The sequence below is a fragment of the Micromys minutus genome (assembly GCF_963924665.1).
Source record: "Micromys minutus genome assembly, chromosome: 31".
Lineage (NCBI taxonomy): Eukaryota > Metazoa > Chordata > Mammalia > Rodentia > Muridae > Micromys > Micromys minutus.
This window is the reverse complement of record NC_137966.1, coordinates 10,468,759-10,488,121: the sequence shown is the minus strand read 5'-3', so window position 1 is coordinate 10,488,121 and position 19,363 is coordinate 10,468,759. Positions and strand designations below refer to the sequence as shown.

Here is a 19,363-nt window from a genome sequence, read left to right as displayed (position 1 = left end):
ACTCAAGTACCTTTTACTGTATGTGTGACCATGTAATTATAAGTAAAGTTACACAAGAGATAAATTAAATATATATATATATATATATATATATATATATATATACAACTGTTATCAGGAAACCTTGAAGCTCATTTTTCTTCTCATTCTTTCTTTAGTATCCTATTGTTTATATAGAATTAAAAACTGCAAATAGGAGAAATTGCTTCATTTTTATTTTAAATTTCAAAATTATTTATGTTTGAGTCATGAAAATCTAAATTATACATATGAATTAATATAGGCACTTCAAACTTTAAAAACATTTTGCAACAATATATATTTTCAAGCCATTTTCGCTATTTTTACAAGACAAGAAAAATCTAAGTCCAAAAAGATGTACAAAGAAATTATAATTAATAACTTTAAGTGTTCTATTTTCTAATTTTTTGGTGCTTAAGATAGATTATTTAAACACATAGTGTTCAAACTCCATATCCAATTGAACAGATCGGGTTAAATGATAACATTCTCTCCTGATAATGGTGTTCGCTGTGATTCAGTTCTGAGCAGGATCATCACTCAAGGACTTCTAGGTCAGAATCACGGCCACTTCTGAATTCTTGGTCACAGAGGCATGAGCACACCAGGTCTTAGCACTGGCTTACACAAATGCCCCACAACGGTGTCCCACATAGGTAACCGATTAGCAAGGTCCAGCACACAGCGTCTCACTACTGCTGTGGGCACTGCGTCTCTGGGGTTGACTTCGAGGACACATACATGATGGTGTGTGACTTCTTGCAAGCGCCTTTCTCCAATTTGCTTGTAGTTTCTTTCCTGTCCTTCACTTTTGGTGGAAGCCTTGATTCTGCAGTTAACCTACCAACATTAAACAATATATTCTGAATTCAAGTATGGTCAAGAAAAAGAAATAAATGCCTAGTAGAGTGGGTATCCACAAAGCAGAGTGCTGTTTTATATACACAGAACAAAAACTCCAGTAGACTCTATGATGATACTAAGGGGTGGCTCTGAAGCGATTTTTTTATACCAGTAGGGTTAACTGTAAAAAAGCGTTTAAAAAGTATCTTCAAGTCTGATAAAAGGTCAAGGGTGCCTAAATTAAAGTATTAAGTAAAGGGAGATACCCATCATAAGAACACGGCACACAAAATATTTTAAGGTTGATACCACATTCAAAGGTTAAGCACGAAGAAAAAACAACAGAACCCCAAGCTTTCCAAGTACATGTCTGTCTAAGACAAGAAAGCAGAAAAAAACAAACGAACAGACAAAACCTCCAAACTGAGTTTCCTTCAGGCAAGCGGGAACAAACAGTGCAGGAGATGTCAGAAAGTTCTTCATGGAAGAGCATTCACTGTTGACTAAAGCAGGCAGTATTCCAGTATCAGCAAAGCCCACCTTTACTGTGACAAATTAACTCTGAACTGTGTGTCTAAACTAAACAAGCAGAAAAGACGTAGGGTTGGAATTATTTTAAGATGTATTTATTTATGTATTATGTAGACAGCGTTCTAGTGCCTGGATGCCTGCACACCAGATGAGGGCACCAGATCTTATCGTACATAGCTGTGAAGCACCGAGTGGGTGCTGGGATTTGAACTCAGGACCTCTGGAAGAGCAGCCAACACTTTTAACCTCAGAGCCATCTCTCCAGCTGGGTTGGAAATGTTTTAAGTTAGTAGGTGGATTTACACATTTAAAGCAGATGTTCTGAGGTATTTGTTTTGTTGGCTCTTTTTTTTTTTTTTTTTTTTTTTTTTTTAGATCAGACAAAAACTTTCCAGTGTGCAATCCAAGACCGTTAGTGGTATGTATCTATGTGCATCTTGCAGAAGAGAAAGAAGCACAGAACAAGGAGCAGGGGCCATCTAGAAACCCTCCAGACACACCGTCAGACAGACGTCACAGGCAGCACCTGCTGAACTCCTCTCAGAACTGTTGGAGGCTTGGGACATGTGCTAGAATACCTAGTTTAATTTCATGTGTCTTATAGACGTTATTTTAAAAATCCAATGAACTAATGTAACAGTGGCAGCTGGGATTTCTCCTGGTGAATACTGTGTTTAGTCGCACTGGAAACTTAAATGTCCGGTTCTGCACCCACTCTTTTGAGACTCATGTAGCCCTAACAGAGAGCTCATCTCATGGCACAAATGCCCATCAATATGCTCAACTGTTAAATGTATACCGGTTTATTTTAAATGCGTTCATCACTGTACTGCATGCAGACATCATCCCCTTAAAACCATCTGGCTCCTTCATTTTCCTTACTCACTTTTAAAAACTTTTTGTACAAGTGTGTGGGTGCGTGTGTTCCTCCCTATCCTTCCTGGGCCTTTCCCTTCTGACTGTGCTCTGTTTTCATGTCACATGTACAGATATGATTTTATGTACATGTGAAGTCTGGGTGTCACGAATGAGAGAAACACGTACTGCTGGTCTGAGACTGGTTTAATTAGTTTAGCATGAGCATCTTCACCTGTATTCACCTTTCTTCAGATTAGCCGGCTCTGTGGCCTCCACTGTACACACACCACACCCAAGGCCGTGCTGCTGGACTTCTAGGCCAGGTGCACACTCACTACTGCCCTGCCCTTCCAGGTGCCTGGGCTCCACTCCACCGTATCTCCATGAGTTTGACTTTCCCTAGGGAAGAGCCCTAGAACAATGACTCCTTCACAAACCCTCCAATACTTCGTTAGTCACAAACTCAATTATATAGAAAGCTGGAAGCTTTGATGTTTTGAAATAAAAATGAAACTAAATTAGCTTTGGTATTTAAAGAAATCAAGCAGGCATCAAAGCCTATTTCTGAAGGTTTAGTATAAATATGAAAAACCATAAAAACCTTTACCTGTTTTTACCAAAAAACTTAAGTCTAAATGTCTTAGACTACTGGAAAGCCCTTTGAGAAAGTCGGTTTTTCTTTCATGGCCACCCTTGAACTCAGATCAAAACAACAGTGCATTTATCCCTGCAGAGCGCCAGGCTGGGCTGTCTTTGCTCTGTGGACTGGGAAGTGTAACTGCCTAGCATCACTTGCTGTTCACAGCCCTCCCCTCCTGCAATCACCTTGTATACCTGACCCTCTGAAAAGGACCAAAAGGTCACTCAGAGTGCACTGTTCCAGGGAGCACAGTGCCCAGACTGCAGAGCTCCAGGGCACAGTGCTCAGACTGCAGAGCTCCAGGGAGCACAGTGCTCACACTGCAGAGCTCCAGGGAGCACAGTGCCCAGACTGCAGAGCTCCAGGGAGCACAGTGCTCACACTGCAGAGCTCCAGGGAGCACAGTGCTCACACTGCAGAGCTCCAGGGAGCACAGTGCCCAGACTGCAGAGCTCCAGGGAGCACAGTGCTCAGACTGCAGAGCTCCAGGGAGCACAGTGCTCATACTGCAGAGCTCCAAGGAGCACAGTGCCCAGACTGCAGAGCTCCAGGGAGCACCATCTCAGACTGCAGAGCTCCAGGGAGCACAGTGCCCAGAGTGCAGAGCTCCAGGGAGCACAGTGCCCAGACTGCAGAGCTCCAGGGAGCACCATCTCAGACTGTAGAGCTCCAGGGAGCACAGTGCTGAGACTGCAGAGCTCCAGGGCAGTGTTGGGAACACAGACAGAGCCACACAGCACAGTGCAGGCACCAAGAGAGGAAAGATGGAGAAGTGTGGACTGTGGGCTGTGAAAGGTATCCTGGTTTCCAGTTGAGAGGCTTGAGACCCCGGTGACCCTAAGGGACAGTAGGCTTTCGCTTTACTCCCGAAACTAGGACCCCATCACTAGCTACAACCCTCCATAGATTTGTGGCCATCAGCCACGTAGGGCAACGCGCTAAGCCCCTCCACAGGTGAGGAGGACATGACCACAGGCTCAAGACTGATCTTCATTATAATAAGGTACCTAAAGGCCTGGAGGTTTAGCCAATTAGCCTTTCTTCCCAGACACTCCTCCCTGCAAAAGATATTTAATCTCAGGCCTACCCTGAGAAGTCGGGATACGGTTTTACTCATTCACTTAAAATGCCTTAAAACATTTAAGACAATAAATGCCTTAAAACCAAGGATTATCTCCTTTTACTGGGACCTGCCATCAGGAGACTACAGAGCCACAACCTAATCCCCCATAGAAGGCCTGCCTGTCAAGCCAAGGACTACCACTACCTCAACCTCTTCCTCCTTGGCCCCAGTGTGATCCTGCTGCCCGCAGGCCCCAACTCTAAGACGTCACAGACAGCCCCAGGGAGCGAGCTCCCGCTGTCCGTCCCACACCTCAGACTGTGCTTCCCCACCCCTGGAGTAGTGTCCCTCGGCTGCCCTATCCCCTGGCCGACACCCCCAGCGTTGGGGTAAGCCCAAGTACCCGCAAGCTTTCGTCCTGCAAGCCCCAGCAGCCCGAGCCCTGTGGAGCCCTGTGGTAGAGCGGGAGCCCTCCTCACCATTTAACCCGACAGAGAAGGCTGCTGGCAGCCAGGCAGGAAGACACTGACCTGGGAGAGCTGGGGGTGTTCCCACTCTGCTCATGTAAGGCCTCAGTTTTGGCTGGACAGTCCAGAATCTTCACACACTTCTTGTCCGTCTCCGGCTGCATGTCCATGTGCGGGCTCTTGCGAGGAGAGAGGCCGGCTGGCTGCGCGCACGAAGAGGCTGGCGGTTTCCACTGCACCGCATTATCTTTTAAGTTACTGAGACAGGACTCTTCTTCCCTCTGAAGTGTGAGTCTAGAAACGTCTTCCCCAGGGGCACTGGCAGCAGCTGTCTCTTCTGGGGTGGTTATATTCAATGGCAGCACCTCACGCCTCTTTTTGAGTACAGGTACTTCAATTTTCTCTGAAAAGAAAGTCATAAAATATATGCTTATTGACAAAACCCAAAGAAACCCAGTGAGTTATACATAAACTTGCTTCCCTTTTTGGTTCTGTGAAGATACACTTTTCTCTTTGATAAGATACATACTTTTAAATTAAAGTTCATAGAAGTATATATTGCATGTTGAGTACCCCCCACACATGCTGTGTCCCCGTTTTCTCGGCTCTCCTCCTGCCTCCTTCACTCTCCAGGTCACCCCACTTCCTGCTTCTGTCTTCTCCCTGTCTCTCTGACGAGCACTCTTCACTCTTGTTTCTGTGGTCCAGGACAGGACTCCAGGCTTTACCCTCACTGAACTCCAGCTCTGGCCCCACACACCATCAACTGTCTTGTAAGATGAACTGTAATGTTTTCTGTGTCAGTTCCACAATATATAAAGCCCAGGAATGACCAGGATGTGCAGGTGAAAGCAGGAAGGCAGACGTCTTCCTGAAACCTATAGGAGGTACAGCAGCAGGTCCCTGCAGCCAGGTGAGCTGGGCAGTGACCTCTCTGAGCTTCACTATGGCCTGCTTCCTTCAGTGCTGTCTTGTAGAGGTGGAATGAACAGGGCAGACGGAACTCTGACTGCTCTGGCCACTTGTGTGATGCATGTCTCCCCAGTCCCAACGACATCCTGCCTCACAGCAGCCACTGCAGAGCTGTCTTGCTGGCCTGCTGACCCATGAGGGTCTGATGCCTTTCTCGCACTGACACATCAATGTGCCCTTTCATTTTCAACAGAACTTCAGCAGTCTGAGGTCCTGGAGCAGGAAGACTCAAACGCTGCTGCTTTGAGACTAGCAAGGCCCCACCTTTCTTTAGACCTTTGAGATTCACTAATGCAAAATTCTTAATCAGGGGAGCCTATTGGAGTCAAAGAGAAAGAGGATAGAGAAAAAAGCCTTTAAAAAAATATATATATATATCTATACAGATACAGATATAGATATAAACTTCCTATTGTCAGCAATCTCCCCCTAGTGGTGAGAGTTACTATAGTTCCCAGATAGGATTGCAAACAGAGTTAGGCAGAGGTCACCTGGTTAAGAATCCTTAAACTAAAATATGTTAACCCAGCCTTTTTGGGAGGAAATGGGTCGGAACCACAGCATTCATACATTCCTTAACACTGACTTTCTAATTTTCAATTTACACACAATAAAATCCACTGTTTGTAATATATCAGCTACAAAGACTGTATAGGTAGGTTATTTTCTGAGTAATTAGACTTAGTATATTTCCCCCATCAAAATGTTTTTCCCTAAAAAGAGAACTCCTGAGCCAGGCATGATGGCGCACAGCCTTAATTCTAGCACTTAGCAGGGTTAGCAGTAGGACCTCGAATTCCAGTCTGGACTATACAATGTGTTTTATGCTCACTAGTACTACATAGTGAGACCCTGTCTCAAAGCTAAGTAGAAAGGAAGGAAGGAAGGGAGGGAGGGAAGGAGGGAGGGTGGGAGGAAGGAAGAAATCCAAGATGCAAGGTGGAAGAAGATGTAGAATCTGTATATCCATTAATTATCCTTCCAGAGTTGGAATGCACTCAAAAATACTTCATAGGGCTCAGCAAGCCCAAATTCAAAAGTAAGACAGTGATGATTCTGGACCCCCCCTCTACAACACACACACACACACACACACACACACACAGAGAGAGAGAGAGAGAGAGAGAGAGAGAGAGAGAGAGAGAGAGAGACTGTAAACTCTAAAAAGGTTCTCCATGCCCGCGATTCGCTTTTCCCCAGCCACTATAGGATCATGCCCAGAATTCAGTGACTACCCCAAGTCAGAGGAAAACATGCCACAGGAATTAATATCCAGATTTTGACAGTAGCCTTTTGCCCCTGCCAAACATTCCAGACAGACTACATATAGGTCCACACTGCTGGAGGCATAGGCCACAGGGGCTCTGGGCCTGAGTGTGTGACTGGCTCTCCCACATCCTGGGTGCCCTCTTATGGACCGTCCACGGGCACACCCAGGGTGGACACTGTACCAGCCACAGAGCTATCATGGAACTGATGGCTAACCTGTGCTGAGAGTGACTTACAAATGCTCAAGTGAAATATAAGAAGTGAGCCCGCCCAGTTTCCAACAAACAACAACCACCTCACTCCACCAAAAAAATGAAACACAAGTCACAAAGACGGATGGCAAGGGATGTAACGAACATCCAATTCATCAATTCAGAGATACATTAAGGGACTGAGAAAGCCAAGGATGGAGTGCCCTAAAAAAAGGGCAAAACAAGGTGCTGATGACAGAACTTAAGAGAGGCATGTCAGAGATCTACTGGACGAAGAACTTAGCCATTCTGAAGAAAGACCAGAGAACTTCAAACCAGATGCAGATAATAAGAAATGCAAGGAAAAAGAACAGTCAGTGAAAAATGAAGTAGATGATTCAGACCAGGTCTGTAGCATACATATACACAGAATAAGCCATGCAGGCGTGATCAAATCTGTATTAGAGGGACAGCAGGACACGCAACAACTGTGGAGGTTAACATCCCACTTACAGCCACGGAAGTCATCCAGACAAAGTCAGAACACTGAATTTCAAGTGCACCCTAGCCTTCAGTGGAGCTGATACACACAGTTGTCTATCCAACAGCTGTAGAATTCCCATCTTCTCTACTGCACATGAAGATCCCACATTAGGGGAAAAATTCTGAACAGTAACAAACCCAAACCGAGGTCCCATCAAATGTTTTCTGACCCCAAGGAAACCAGCAAAAGAAGAAACACTGAGTAACAGAGCTGAACAGAAAGCCAGGAAGTAACTTACCCACCAACACACAGCTCCTATGGTCACAAAATCAAAATATGTAACAGGCAAAGCAGGGTTTCTGCAATTAATTGTGTTAAGAAAACCGGGTGATTGCTGCACTAGTGAAGACCTTCTAGAAGGGACCTCAAAGCACAAGCAATCAAAGCAAAAATAACCACGAGGCCGGATATAGCACTAAAACTCCTGCAATAGCGAGGGAAACAATGAAGAGAACCTGCATGGTGGAAGGAAACATTGGCAAATCCCACACTTGATAAAACGTTAGTGTCTACAAATTACAAAAACCCAAAAGCAAAATACCTCACCAACAATCTGATTTTATAAAAGGAAAAAACAGGGGCTTGTGAGATAGCTCACTGGGCAGTTAGCTGCTTGTCTCATGAGCCTGAGAATGGAACTTCAAGCTCCAGGAACCACAGAGGTAGAAAGAGGGAACCAGCCTTACGGTTTTGGTGTCACATGCTGTGGTGTGTAAGTACGCATACATACAGGTACACATTCACATGCAAGAATAATAAATACATGTTTAAAAAGTAAATATTACATGATCTTCACTTGGGAGGTCTAAGAGTAGACAGTCACAGTTAACAATAATATACTGGGTAGGTCAGAGTTAGAAAATTTCCAAAGAGTTTCCCACTTCAAAGGGATAAAAGCATGAGATATTCAACTGAAATCATGAGTAGTTCTGAGATGTTTCTACAGGGATGGATGTTAATTTACCTTGATTTGATCATTATACAACATTATACAACACATAAGTGGTAACATCGCATTGCATCCTAATAATTATGTCCAATTACTACGTGTCAGAGAAAAACAGTTAGAACTCTCAATATGGATAATCCTTGAGGTCAAAACCACATTTCTGGTGGTGGGTCCTGGGACACATGACTAACTTCTGGTCAACGGAATGGCAGCAGACAAGATCTAAAGAGCCTGGATCCTAACATGCACATTACTCCACCGACTGGAATGCTCCTCCAGAGGTTCATCAGAGGGGGAGGATGGGCTGAGGGAGTGAGGGAGAGAGGGAGAGAAAGAGAGAGGAAGGAAAGAGTATGTCCTTAGACCTAAATCTTGTTTAGTTCTTCTATAAACAAACTTACTGGTCTAGCTCCCAGTATCAGCTACTTCAACAAAATGAAGAGCTGGGCATGGTGACACTCATCTATGAGCCCATCAGGAGGCAGAACAAAGATTATAAATATGAACTGCACAGTGAGACCCTTCCTCAAAGTGACTTTAAAACTCCTTTGGGACACCCTGAGATGTTACAATCTTAATGGAGAAAAACTTATGTCCTTGCTATTCAGTATGTTGAACTCCTAAGAGAAAACATGATTATATTCCTGTTTATGCAGTAACCAATTCTCTTAGTTTTCCTACACATATGACAGCTACACTGTATTACCGGTACAGAATAACACGTTAGTTTACAATGGCATTGGTAAACTCTACACAACACACCTTCAGGTTCGTACTTCAGCTTGAGTTCATCGAGCTTAGCTCGAAGTTTCATGTTTTCGCTCTCTGAGAGCTGCAGGTGTCTCTCATTTGCAAACAGTTTCCGCTCAATATCCAGGGCCCGCTGGCTCTCAAATAATGCCTTCATCCTCTGGATGGACAGTTCGCCCTTCGTGCTTTCATTTTCTTTGCTACATTAACAGGAAAGAATAATTCAAGAATATGAAAATACGTGTCACAGACATATGGAAGGAGCCTTGAGACTTTAGCGACAAAGAAACAACAAAGAATTAATTAAGTCCTCACATTGCAACTTTTACAAATCCTTTAAAGGAAACAGAGCAAAAAAAAAAAAAAAAATGCACACATACATTAAGTTTTAAATTATTTGTAATTTATTCTTAAATTCTAGTTGGGAAATTCAGAATCTCTTTCACTTACCAACTAGATGCTGAACTTAAAATACATACTTTATAAACATCCGCATGCTGCACAAAGATATTTTTGTTGACTTCTTAAAATTTTGACAATTAAAAACAAAAAAAGAAATCAGTAATACTATTAGAAGCAAGCGAACCCTCCATCTGTGTATTCACAACCACAAGCACTTACTTTAGTTTATCAAGCTTCAGCTGAAGTAAGTCAGCATAATAGGTGCTGTCATCCAGAGCGCAAGGGTTGTCTGACGTGGAGGGTCTGGGCTCCACACTTCCACACAAGTTCTGGTGAGAGCCAACATTCTGTTACTCTAAGTAGACAGCAGACCAGGTTTGCTAGAGCACTAGCAGCCACCATACGTAGGTGCTCATCAGTTTGAGGCCACCATGCTAACAACCACCTCTTACCCACCTGCCTTCTGGAGTGGGGACAATCAGCAGCCCCTTTTTTCACATAAGGAAATTGGCTCAATTTGACATAATACAGGTTTAATTCTGAGACTAAGGCTCCCAACCACACCAATCCTACTGTTTCCCCTTCTAGCTCTTACCATGAAAAGAACAATGCTGCTGGGTTCAATTCTGGACTTTAGAGAAAGCCATAAAATGAGAAGCCATGGAGAGGAAATCCTTAAAGTTACTTCTGATATCCCACCCCCATTCCTAGCATTGAAGAAAATTCTTTGTCCATATCTTGGGGGTAGAGAGTAAATTTTCTGAAAAGTTTACAAGCATTTTATAGGCTGAAGAAAACCAATCCTTCTAATTTCAAAATAAGTATAGTGTGGGGGTGTGGGTGGGGGTCCTTTAGATAAGAGAAAAGCAAACATGCAAAAATGACTAGATCATTGTGGAAAGAATCTAGGGGAAATAAAGTCTAAAATTAAAAATAGAAGCATATACTACAAAACCCCTGTAACTTAAATAATAACTGCTCTACAGAGGTAAACCAATACCCAGGAAATGTCAAGAGATGTGTGCACATGTAGCATCTCGGTTTCTGAGGTAGCTGATAAACCTGGCATCTCACTGGGGCCACATTTAACAACTGATGCTGGAACTGACTTTCCATCATACACACAAGCCTGAGGTAACAGTGTGCCAGCGTGTACTGAGCACTGACCTCAGAATAAACTACGAAAGCTAAAAAACACTGACAAGTTGAATTCAGAATTTGGCTATGCTTTTGGAAAGATGTTACATATACCTTAAATTTCTCCAACTTATTAATTTCCCCTAAAAGGTGTTTTATTTCACCATTCTTCTGTTCTAACATGGCAAACAACCGTTCCTGCTGCTCAAATTCGGCTTGTGATCCCCTCATCCTCAGCAACGTGGAGATTTGTATCTAAAGAAAAGAAAAAAAAAAAAAAATCACACAAAAACCCCAATCACAATTGAGATCCTGGTAAACACATTTCTGGTGTACTTACTGTTCTGTGCTCTGATGATCTGAATTCATGTTGCAAAGTAAATGGTTCTTTTTATCTCAAAATCTGAAAACATTTGCAGCAAACGTTTTGCGGATATAACTTGGACTATTTCTATGCTGATCTGAAGTCTTTAGCTCGAGTACTTGTGTCTGTGAAATGCACAGACCACATGCTGTGCCCTGGCCATACTATGACTGCTACTCACCGCTTCAATTACCACCATGGGCCTACTGGGGATTTTCTAAAATTTTTAATCAAGTGGGGCAATTGTTAAGTTACCTACAGAAATAAGTGACTACGATGGGCATGTGTTTTACTACAAGTCCAGGACAACTCTAAGAGGCGTGTAGTGGCTACCTCTTTCCCATTAGGTGGCACTCAAAACCTAAAACCACATCGAGTAGCTCACCCAACTCCCAAGTCCAATTACTGAATTTCCTCAATGCTTTGTAAACACATATGAAGAGAAAATGAGAGGAGGCTTTTCTAGCAATCTGTTATTTCTTTGGCAGCATTGGGCAAAAGGGAGGAGTCAGAGCCAAAGGACAGGCACAGACAGGACTGTGTTTCTTGGGGCTGCAAGCTTCTCCAGAACCTCTCACTTGACTGGAATGAGGAACTGAGGAAAGAGCCTTCCAGTTCAGACAGTCTGTGCTGACTTCGTGAACGGTAGGGATGAGGGCATGCGCAGTGCAGACTTCAGTCAAGTTCTTCATGTGAGGATGGGTGAGAGAGCAAGTCCACACAAAGCAGGAAAGTGTCATGCTCAAGAAGACACCACGCTATGAGCAAAAATTAAACCCTTTCATTCCAACTGGACAACAAAGACTCGCTGTCTGCCTGGCCAAGTCAGTGAGGAGCCACTAATTCAGTCAGAGCTGCTGCCCCAAGATCATTCTTTAAAGTTAAAAATAAGAATCATGCAGTTCTACAGACAGTGATGCGAGTACACTTTCTGAAGGAAACGTTTCCTGTATAAATTTGCATATGCAGTGCTGGGACTGCAGTTTGAAAGCCTTTACCAGTCTGTACCTTCATCTTGTTCATCTGATCTCTGCTGAACGCATTTTGCTTCTTCAGTGACTTGTATTTGTCTTTCATCAAGTTGAGCTGGCATTCCATTGCCACCCTTCGGTCCTCCACCTGGAAAACATTAACGTGCTTGTTCCTGTAGGAAATGAAATGCCAGTGCAGTCAATCCAGTCGGGAGAACGCTAGCAAGTACCTCTGCGAACAGAGAGTTTCCTTTGCTGGTGGGATCCGCCGCCTGCTGGAGCGCATGACCCAGCTGCACCTGAAGATCCTGGTTTTCTACTCGAGCTTTCTGGATGGAGAAGAAAACAGTTTCAGTAGCGGAGCCCAGCAGAGGGCGCGTGGTTAACGGTTAGCGTGGAGGCCTTCATCATACCTCCAAGGCGTTATAGTAGGAGACCGCTTCCCTCTCTCGCTCCTCTTTTTCTTCTTGAAGCCGCTCTACCTGGTGCAGTAAGGAAGTGTTGAGACATTCTAGCTGCTCTTGTTTGTACTGCAGGTCGTTCACCTCTTCCTTAAGGGCATTCTGTTCAACAGGACACACAACTTCGCTCAGCACTTGATTCAGTATTATCACTGGCTCCCAACACACTAAAACAAAACCACCCAAAGGCTGCCATGTGTATGTATTTGTGTTTTCTATTATTTACAAATACACATTTTTCCCTAGTAAAAAGCCAAATAACTTAGAAATGCCCCCCTTTTCTGTGACTTTTAAGTTTTAATTATCTTTAGTTGAAATGTAAAATCCATATTAATATGCATTTTAATTTCCACTGTGCTAATGTTTTATATTGGGCTTTTAAGACCAAAACTCAGGTCAGAATAAAAGCCTATACATGACCCCAAAGTTTCCATATAAAACCTGCCTCATGTAATCATAAAATAGAAAATTATTTTATGAATGAAGCAATTCATCTGAAAGCTCTGCGGTATGATTTTGGTTGTATCAAAAATCATTTCAGTCCTCACACCAGTTCTTAAGAACAATTACAAGAACATGCAGCAATATTCTACAGTAAAATAAGAAAAAACCTGAGATATGCATTACCTTGACAGTCTCCATTTCAGTTAGCTCAGTCTGAAGAGCCAGCAGCTCCGAAGACATGCTACTGGGGACTCGCTGCTCAGACATTAGCCGGAGTTCTTCCGACTTTTGAGAGAGAAGTTGCCCCTGCTGATCCAGCTTCTGCTTCAGCTGCTTTTCACTAAGTCTTGCTTCATCTAATTCCACTTTCAGATTTTCTACCTAAATCCAGAAAAGGGACAGATTAACAACCTCCAAACTCAAAGGCTATTTCCTTTCTGAAAGCTGTATTTACAATCCATACCTGACTTTCCAGTTGCTACTCTACAGAAACTCGATGGAGCTGAGTGATGTGAGCAAAGAAGTCCTCCCTCCCCACCCTGGTGCTAGGAACTGAATGCAGGGTCTTGGGTTTTCAAGTTAAACATCTCTCACCAAGCTACATCCCTACCCACTAAGCATCTTTTCAACAAATTCAGGAATAATCTACACTAGCCATCCAAGTAAAGCTGGTGTTCTTAGAAGCAACTGAAGGTGGTAGGGATAGCCATGAGGTAAAGAACAGGAAGTACTCCTTATCCCCAGTGAAGAAGAGGAGAAGGAGGAGGAGAAAGAAGAGGAAGAGGAAAAAAGGAGAAAAAAAGAGGGAGGAGGATGAAGATGAGGAAGAGGAAAGGAGGAAGGAGAGGAGGAGAGGAGAAAAGGAAAAAGAGGAGAAGAGGGAGAGGAGGAGAGGAGGGAGAAGAGGAGAGGAGGGAGAGGAGGAAAGGAGGGAGAGGAGGAAAGGAGGAAGAGAAGAAGGGAGAGGAGGGAGAAGAGAGGAGGAGAGGAAGGAGAGGAGGAGAAGAAGAGGAGGAAGAGGAGGAGAGGAGGAAGAGGAAGAGAGGAGGAAGAGGAGGAGAGGAGGAAGAGGAAGAGAGGAGGAAGAGGAAGAGAGGAGGAAGAGGAGGAGAGGAGGAAGAGGAAGAGAGGAGGAAGAGGAAGAGGAGGAGGAAGAGGAAGAGAGGAGGAAGAGGAAGAGAGGAAGAAGAGGAGGAGAGGAGGAAGAGGAAGAGAGGAGGAAGAGAGGAGGAGAGGAGGAAGAGAAGTGTCGGCAGCAGCAGCAGCATGGGTATCAATAGTGCAAACAGGTAACCTGCTTGGGCAACCAGTCATGTGACGATGGTAGTGATGGTCTGATCACAGGGACAGGAGCCACTGTAACATTTTATAGGTCAACTCCTTAAAGCTCAATGACAGATTATATGTGCAGTAAGAAAAATAGGAGTAAACCTTGAAGATATTAAAAACAATGATCTGGGAATATCAGCAACACTGTAATGTTTAAAAATTTACTTTTTCTTCTATAAAAGTCTATCTTTATCATTATCTTTCTTTACCTAGTCCCCACGTTTCATTTATCATATCTACTTAGGTAATTAGGGCTACTGCTAGTTCCATATGGGAATGAAAAACATTTCCAGTTGTCCACATCATCTCAGGTCAGATTAGCTGCAAACAGGATTACTACCTGTCAGAGCCACAGGCAAGATATACAAAAGCATTATTTACTTAAATATGATTTCACCGATACCATTATTTAAAATGGAAAAATAATATAGTTAGTTGAATGAAAATTATAGGTAAAAACAGATATGGAAAAACATTAAGAGACACTTACAAAATATTAAGAATTGAAAAACAGACTTCTGGGAAAATAAGGCATTAAAAAATCTTATCAAGTTTTCATAGAGTAGGATCTGAAATAAATATCAGGTTACAACCTTCATGTGCATAAGCAAAGCCTTCCATTTCTCAGATGCAAACTGAAGGCACTGGGCAGCTGAGGATGAAGGGACTCACTGAACAGCTGCCTAGCTGTACCTAGAATGGACCCAGTGGACACAGCTAGACCAAGTGCACGGAGCCAGTTCCAGGGTTTCCTGACAATGTGTGGTTCTTATTTTGTTCAGTTTTCTCAGTTTGCCTAGACATTAGCATCCTTGTCTGCCATAATGGAGTCCTTGTAAGGACTGGACCATCCGTAATTTTTTCTTCTGTAAATACATTGCAAAGTTTCACCTCTAAAGCACATTACCACCAGGCAGGACGCTCTGTACTGCAGAACAGTAGAGCATAACTCACCGCAGGAGCTGCTGCAGGACTAGTAACCTTGCCAGGTGAACCACACCACACGCTGTACACAGGCTACACTGGTCACTAATATCACAAATACCAATATTTAGCTAAATGATTAAATAAATTGCTGAATGTAATTAGAAGACTAATATTTATACAAATTCCTTTACTAGCTTGTTTCCTCAGTGCTTCCCCTCAGAACACTGAGCTAGAGAAACTTGTCTCAGCACCATGCATCCAATCCTTATATACAGCCATTCAAGCACAGGGTACTTTACTCTTAACAGAGATGCAAACCTTGTTTTTCAGGTCATTCACTTCCTGCCTGTGGCTTCTGTGGAGCTGCATTTCTAACTGCTCCAGCTGCATTTTCTGTTGCCGCTTCAGAGCTTCACACTCACAGTTCAGACTGTCTAACATCCGACTCTTGAGCTGGACTTCTCTTTGAAGGGCATACTTCTCTTGGTTATAATTCTGAAAACACATTTAAATGCATAAAAACCCCTTCAATCACAGCATATCATCAGTTAGCACCTTAAGCTGGTTCATACCTGTTTCATTCGCTGCTTTCCAAGGAACAAGACCTCTCAAATTGGGATTAACATGGCTAATCTGTCCTTTACTTTTCTGAGGTGGGGACAGAGTTATATGCATGTTCACGTGGGGAAGCTCACATGTGTATGTTATTGTAGGAGAGATGACAACTTCCAGTGCTGTTCCTCAGGTAATGACCACTTTTTTTTTTTTGGGGGGGGGGGAGACACAGCCTCTCCCCTGCCTGCTAAGTCGGGTAGGAGGGACTGCCAGTGGCTGAGCCCCAGGGATCCACCTACTTCTGACTCTCCAGAGTTGGGATGGAGAACAGTAAGACACACCATGTCTGGGAACTATATTCAGGAAAGCATTTTACCAAATGACCTGTGAGCCCAAACCTGCTAACCAATCTTAGTGAACTTCCAAAGGTGTATTTGGAGACTGCAGGACTCTCAACTGCTCAAGCTCAAAAAGGGAAAGGCGCTGGTCCCAGGAAATTACCGACTTCTGCTTTCCAACCTGTGCTCTCTGCGGCCCTGAAAGCTGACGGTGCAGATAGTAATGGAGGAGGCCGTCTGTGGATTCCAAAATCCAAGAGAAACCTCATACTGCTAAGTGTTAAGGATTTCCTGGAAAATTCTTGCTCTTGGCTAAGCAGTAACTGTCATGGTAATAAGCTTCATTGCACACTGATCACAAACTAAGAATCTGGCTGGTTATTAGAACAGTAAGTTATTTTTTATTTAATACAGTACAATAACATAATCTTTCCTTAAAAAATAAAGGGACCTTTGGTATCACCAGACCAGAAACACTATAATCACCTATAATCAGAGACTCTCAGCCCTCCTTCTCAACTACCCATTCTGTGCATACTCCAAAAGCTAACGTTAAGATCCATCTTAAACAAAACATTCAGCAACTTCAAGCCGCAGTGAGTGGTACTGAGGACAAGGGCAGGTTAAGAAGAGGCTTTTTAAGGGAACTGGTATAGGAGCAGGAGAAAATGCTCATGGATGCCAGATGCAGTGCTGCACAGCGCATAAGGGAAGCATGGTCAACAGATCCGATCACCTTGTACCAAGCATCCCGGCTCCACACTGAACGTCACAGTGCATCTTATCTACCGGGAATGTTTCCAGAACCCCTGCCTGATGGTTGGGTCGGCAAACAGGACCAAACCCTTCACATACCATGCTCACCTACGCCCAATATGTAGTATTTGACCCGACAACATTTAATTTTAAATTTGATCAAAATATACTGTATCAAATTTCCAAAGAATAATGAAAAATATTAAAACAAAACAAAAAACAAGACAAATAAAATTCAATTAAATTAGGGGAAAAAAAGACTGAAATTATTTTCATCACTGACCCCAAAGCTCTTCTATCTTAAAAGAAGCCTAAATTTCACGAGGTGTTTTCCTAACAATTGTGCAATATGACTTTTCTACTCTGAGATGTATCGTGATTTGGCACTGAGTACTTATGAAGAACAGCAGTACTTGGAAAACCGACAGCTGTCATTAGTGATGTCTACCTGTTATATTTATAATTCTGGAATTAAGCTTTAAAACACTAAACATTTAATATTAAACAGATTTAGTAATTTTAAAAATATTTGTGTGCCAGGTGACAGGTGTATATTAGTAAATAGGAACAGATAAGACTTCCTCTCATGCAGCTTGCAACTCTGGAAAAACAGCACGAGAGACTGAGGAACAAATTTTGACAACTTCACATTGCACAGTGAGTGTCAGCCCTCATGCTGACAGCACATTTAACTGACAGTCCGAGGCTGAGGACACAGTCAAGAAGAGTGGAGGAGTAACTCCAGAAGAAACAGCCAGTACAACGCCAGGATAGGAAAGACTACAGAAAACACATTTGAAATGTGCTGCTCGCGTAAGGCAGAGGTCAGAACACAACAACATACAAAGCCAAGTAGAGCTCAGACTGCTGAAAACACAATAGAAAGCCCCGTGTGGCTTTTCAGAAGGAAAGTAGACCTTGTTTATTTTCTCATGACCTTGGATGTGTGGCGTATGGATGGCATGAAGGGTAATGACAGAAGCTGGCAACCAGGTAGAAGGCTACAGCAGTCCAGTAGAAAGATGGCTGTGGTCTGGGCTAGAGCACAGTATCTCAGGCAGATGTTTTGGTTCTGCTGGTTGTTTGGTTTTTGACAAATTAACACAAACCTAGACAAATACGTGAAGAGGAAATCTTAACTGAGAAAATGCCTTCATAAGACTGTCCTGTAGGCAAGTCTGTGAGGTATTTTACTCACTAAGGATTGATATTAGAGGGCCCAGCTCACTGTGGGAGGTACCACCCCAGGACATGTGGTTCTAGATAGTATCAGAAAGCAGGCTGGCCAAGACAGTAAGCAGCATCCCTCCATGGCCTCTGCATCAGTTTCTCCAGGCTCCTGTTCTGACTTCTTTAGATGAAATCAACTCTTTCCTCCCAAGCTGCCTTTGGTCCTAACTAAGATGTAAGTCAAGTTCTTAAGAGTTATTGATGGATAAAATGTGGAACCCCTAGACTTCAGGCTCAAGCAAGTGGATGGATGTCAATCCATTTACCAAAGCAACTGAACATCCAGTTAGCAGGCAGAGAATGAGTTGTGTCAAGCTTGAGACGCCCATTAACACCAGGCGCTTGAACACACTAAGTTAGCCTTCAGGGAGAACTAAAGGCTTGGTGACATGCTATGGAGCACTCAGAGGTTTAGAACTATAAAAGGGGTGAGGTCACAAAAAGCAGAGCACGGACTGAACACACCTGACAGTAAATGCAGCCATGAAACAAGCCAAAGTCAGAACATCCAACTGTCGGAGAGAACACTGGGAATTCATTTAGTCCTTCCCCTTTTCAGTGCAGCTAGGGTGAGTAAGTTTAGGGCTTCAAAAGAGAGCGGCTAATTACCATGCAAAACAAGTATTTAGTTCCTTAGCACTTCCTTGTAAATAGACGTACTGGCTCCTACCTCAGCTGTGGTCATCATTTCTTCATGACATTTATCTAATTGACTCTGCAGTTCCGTCTGCCTCTCCAGTAGCTGTAGGCCGTAGTGTGCAGCTTTCAGTCGCTCGTCTTCGCACTCTTTGAGCTTGTTTCGAAGATGTGTGACATCTGCCTCCATGTTTTCTGTTCTCAACCAGACAGCACAGTTGGTATCGAGAAATGGCCGGACTCCACAAAACTTGCGAAAGTAAAGTCAATACAATTTTCTGAAAGGTGGATTTCTGGGAGGTAAAAAGAAAAATGAATATAAGGCTTCTGGCCTGAGCAATTACTAGAATGGAGCTACCCTCAGCTGAGGTGCTGAGGTAAAGAATGTTACAGGGAAGAAAGCAAGAATTGGTATTTTGAGTATGACATGGTTAAGCACTTGAATATGTAGGGCTGAAAATACAAATTTGGACATCAAGTCCTTAAGATTCCTTATCACTGGAAGAAGAGCATTACTGCTGACAAGGTTCAGAACCAAGGGCTGCTATGAAGAAGACCCAAAGTACCCTCAGGAGTGACTCATGAAGTAAGCCAAGAAGACAAAACTCCAGGAGGTGGGAACGAATCATCATGGCAAATGATACTAAAGCTAATTAGGTGAGAAACTGGAAACTGAAGGTCACTGGCCTAAGGTGCTGTGGTGGAGCCGAAAACC

The 19,363-nt window shown here is 43.3% G+C and overlaps 1 protein-coding gene across 1 annotated transcript; it reads right to left on the bottom strand.

Moving 5' to 3' along the window:
- Nucleotides 1–713: 713 nt before the first annotated feature.
- SPDL1 (spindle apparatus coiled-coil protein 1) lies at nt 714–18,838 on the bottom strand (the record flags this gene model as incomplete). Its single annotated transcript, XM_080942014.1, has 11 exons — nt 714–861; nt 4,487–4,826; nt 9,111–9,298; nt 9,720–9,829; nt 10,752–10,892; nt 12,010–12,120; nt 12,203–12,301; nt 12,386–12,535; nt 13,061–13,258; nt 15,452–15,628; nt 18,683–18,838. 11 exons carry the CDS (start codon nt 18,836–18,838, stop codon nt 714–716), a joined length of 1,818 nt encoding a protein of 605 aa, XP_080798140.1.
- Nucleotides 18,839–19,363: the final 525 nt, after the last annotated feature.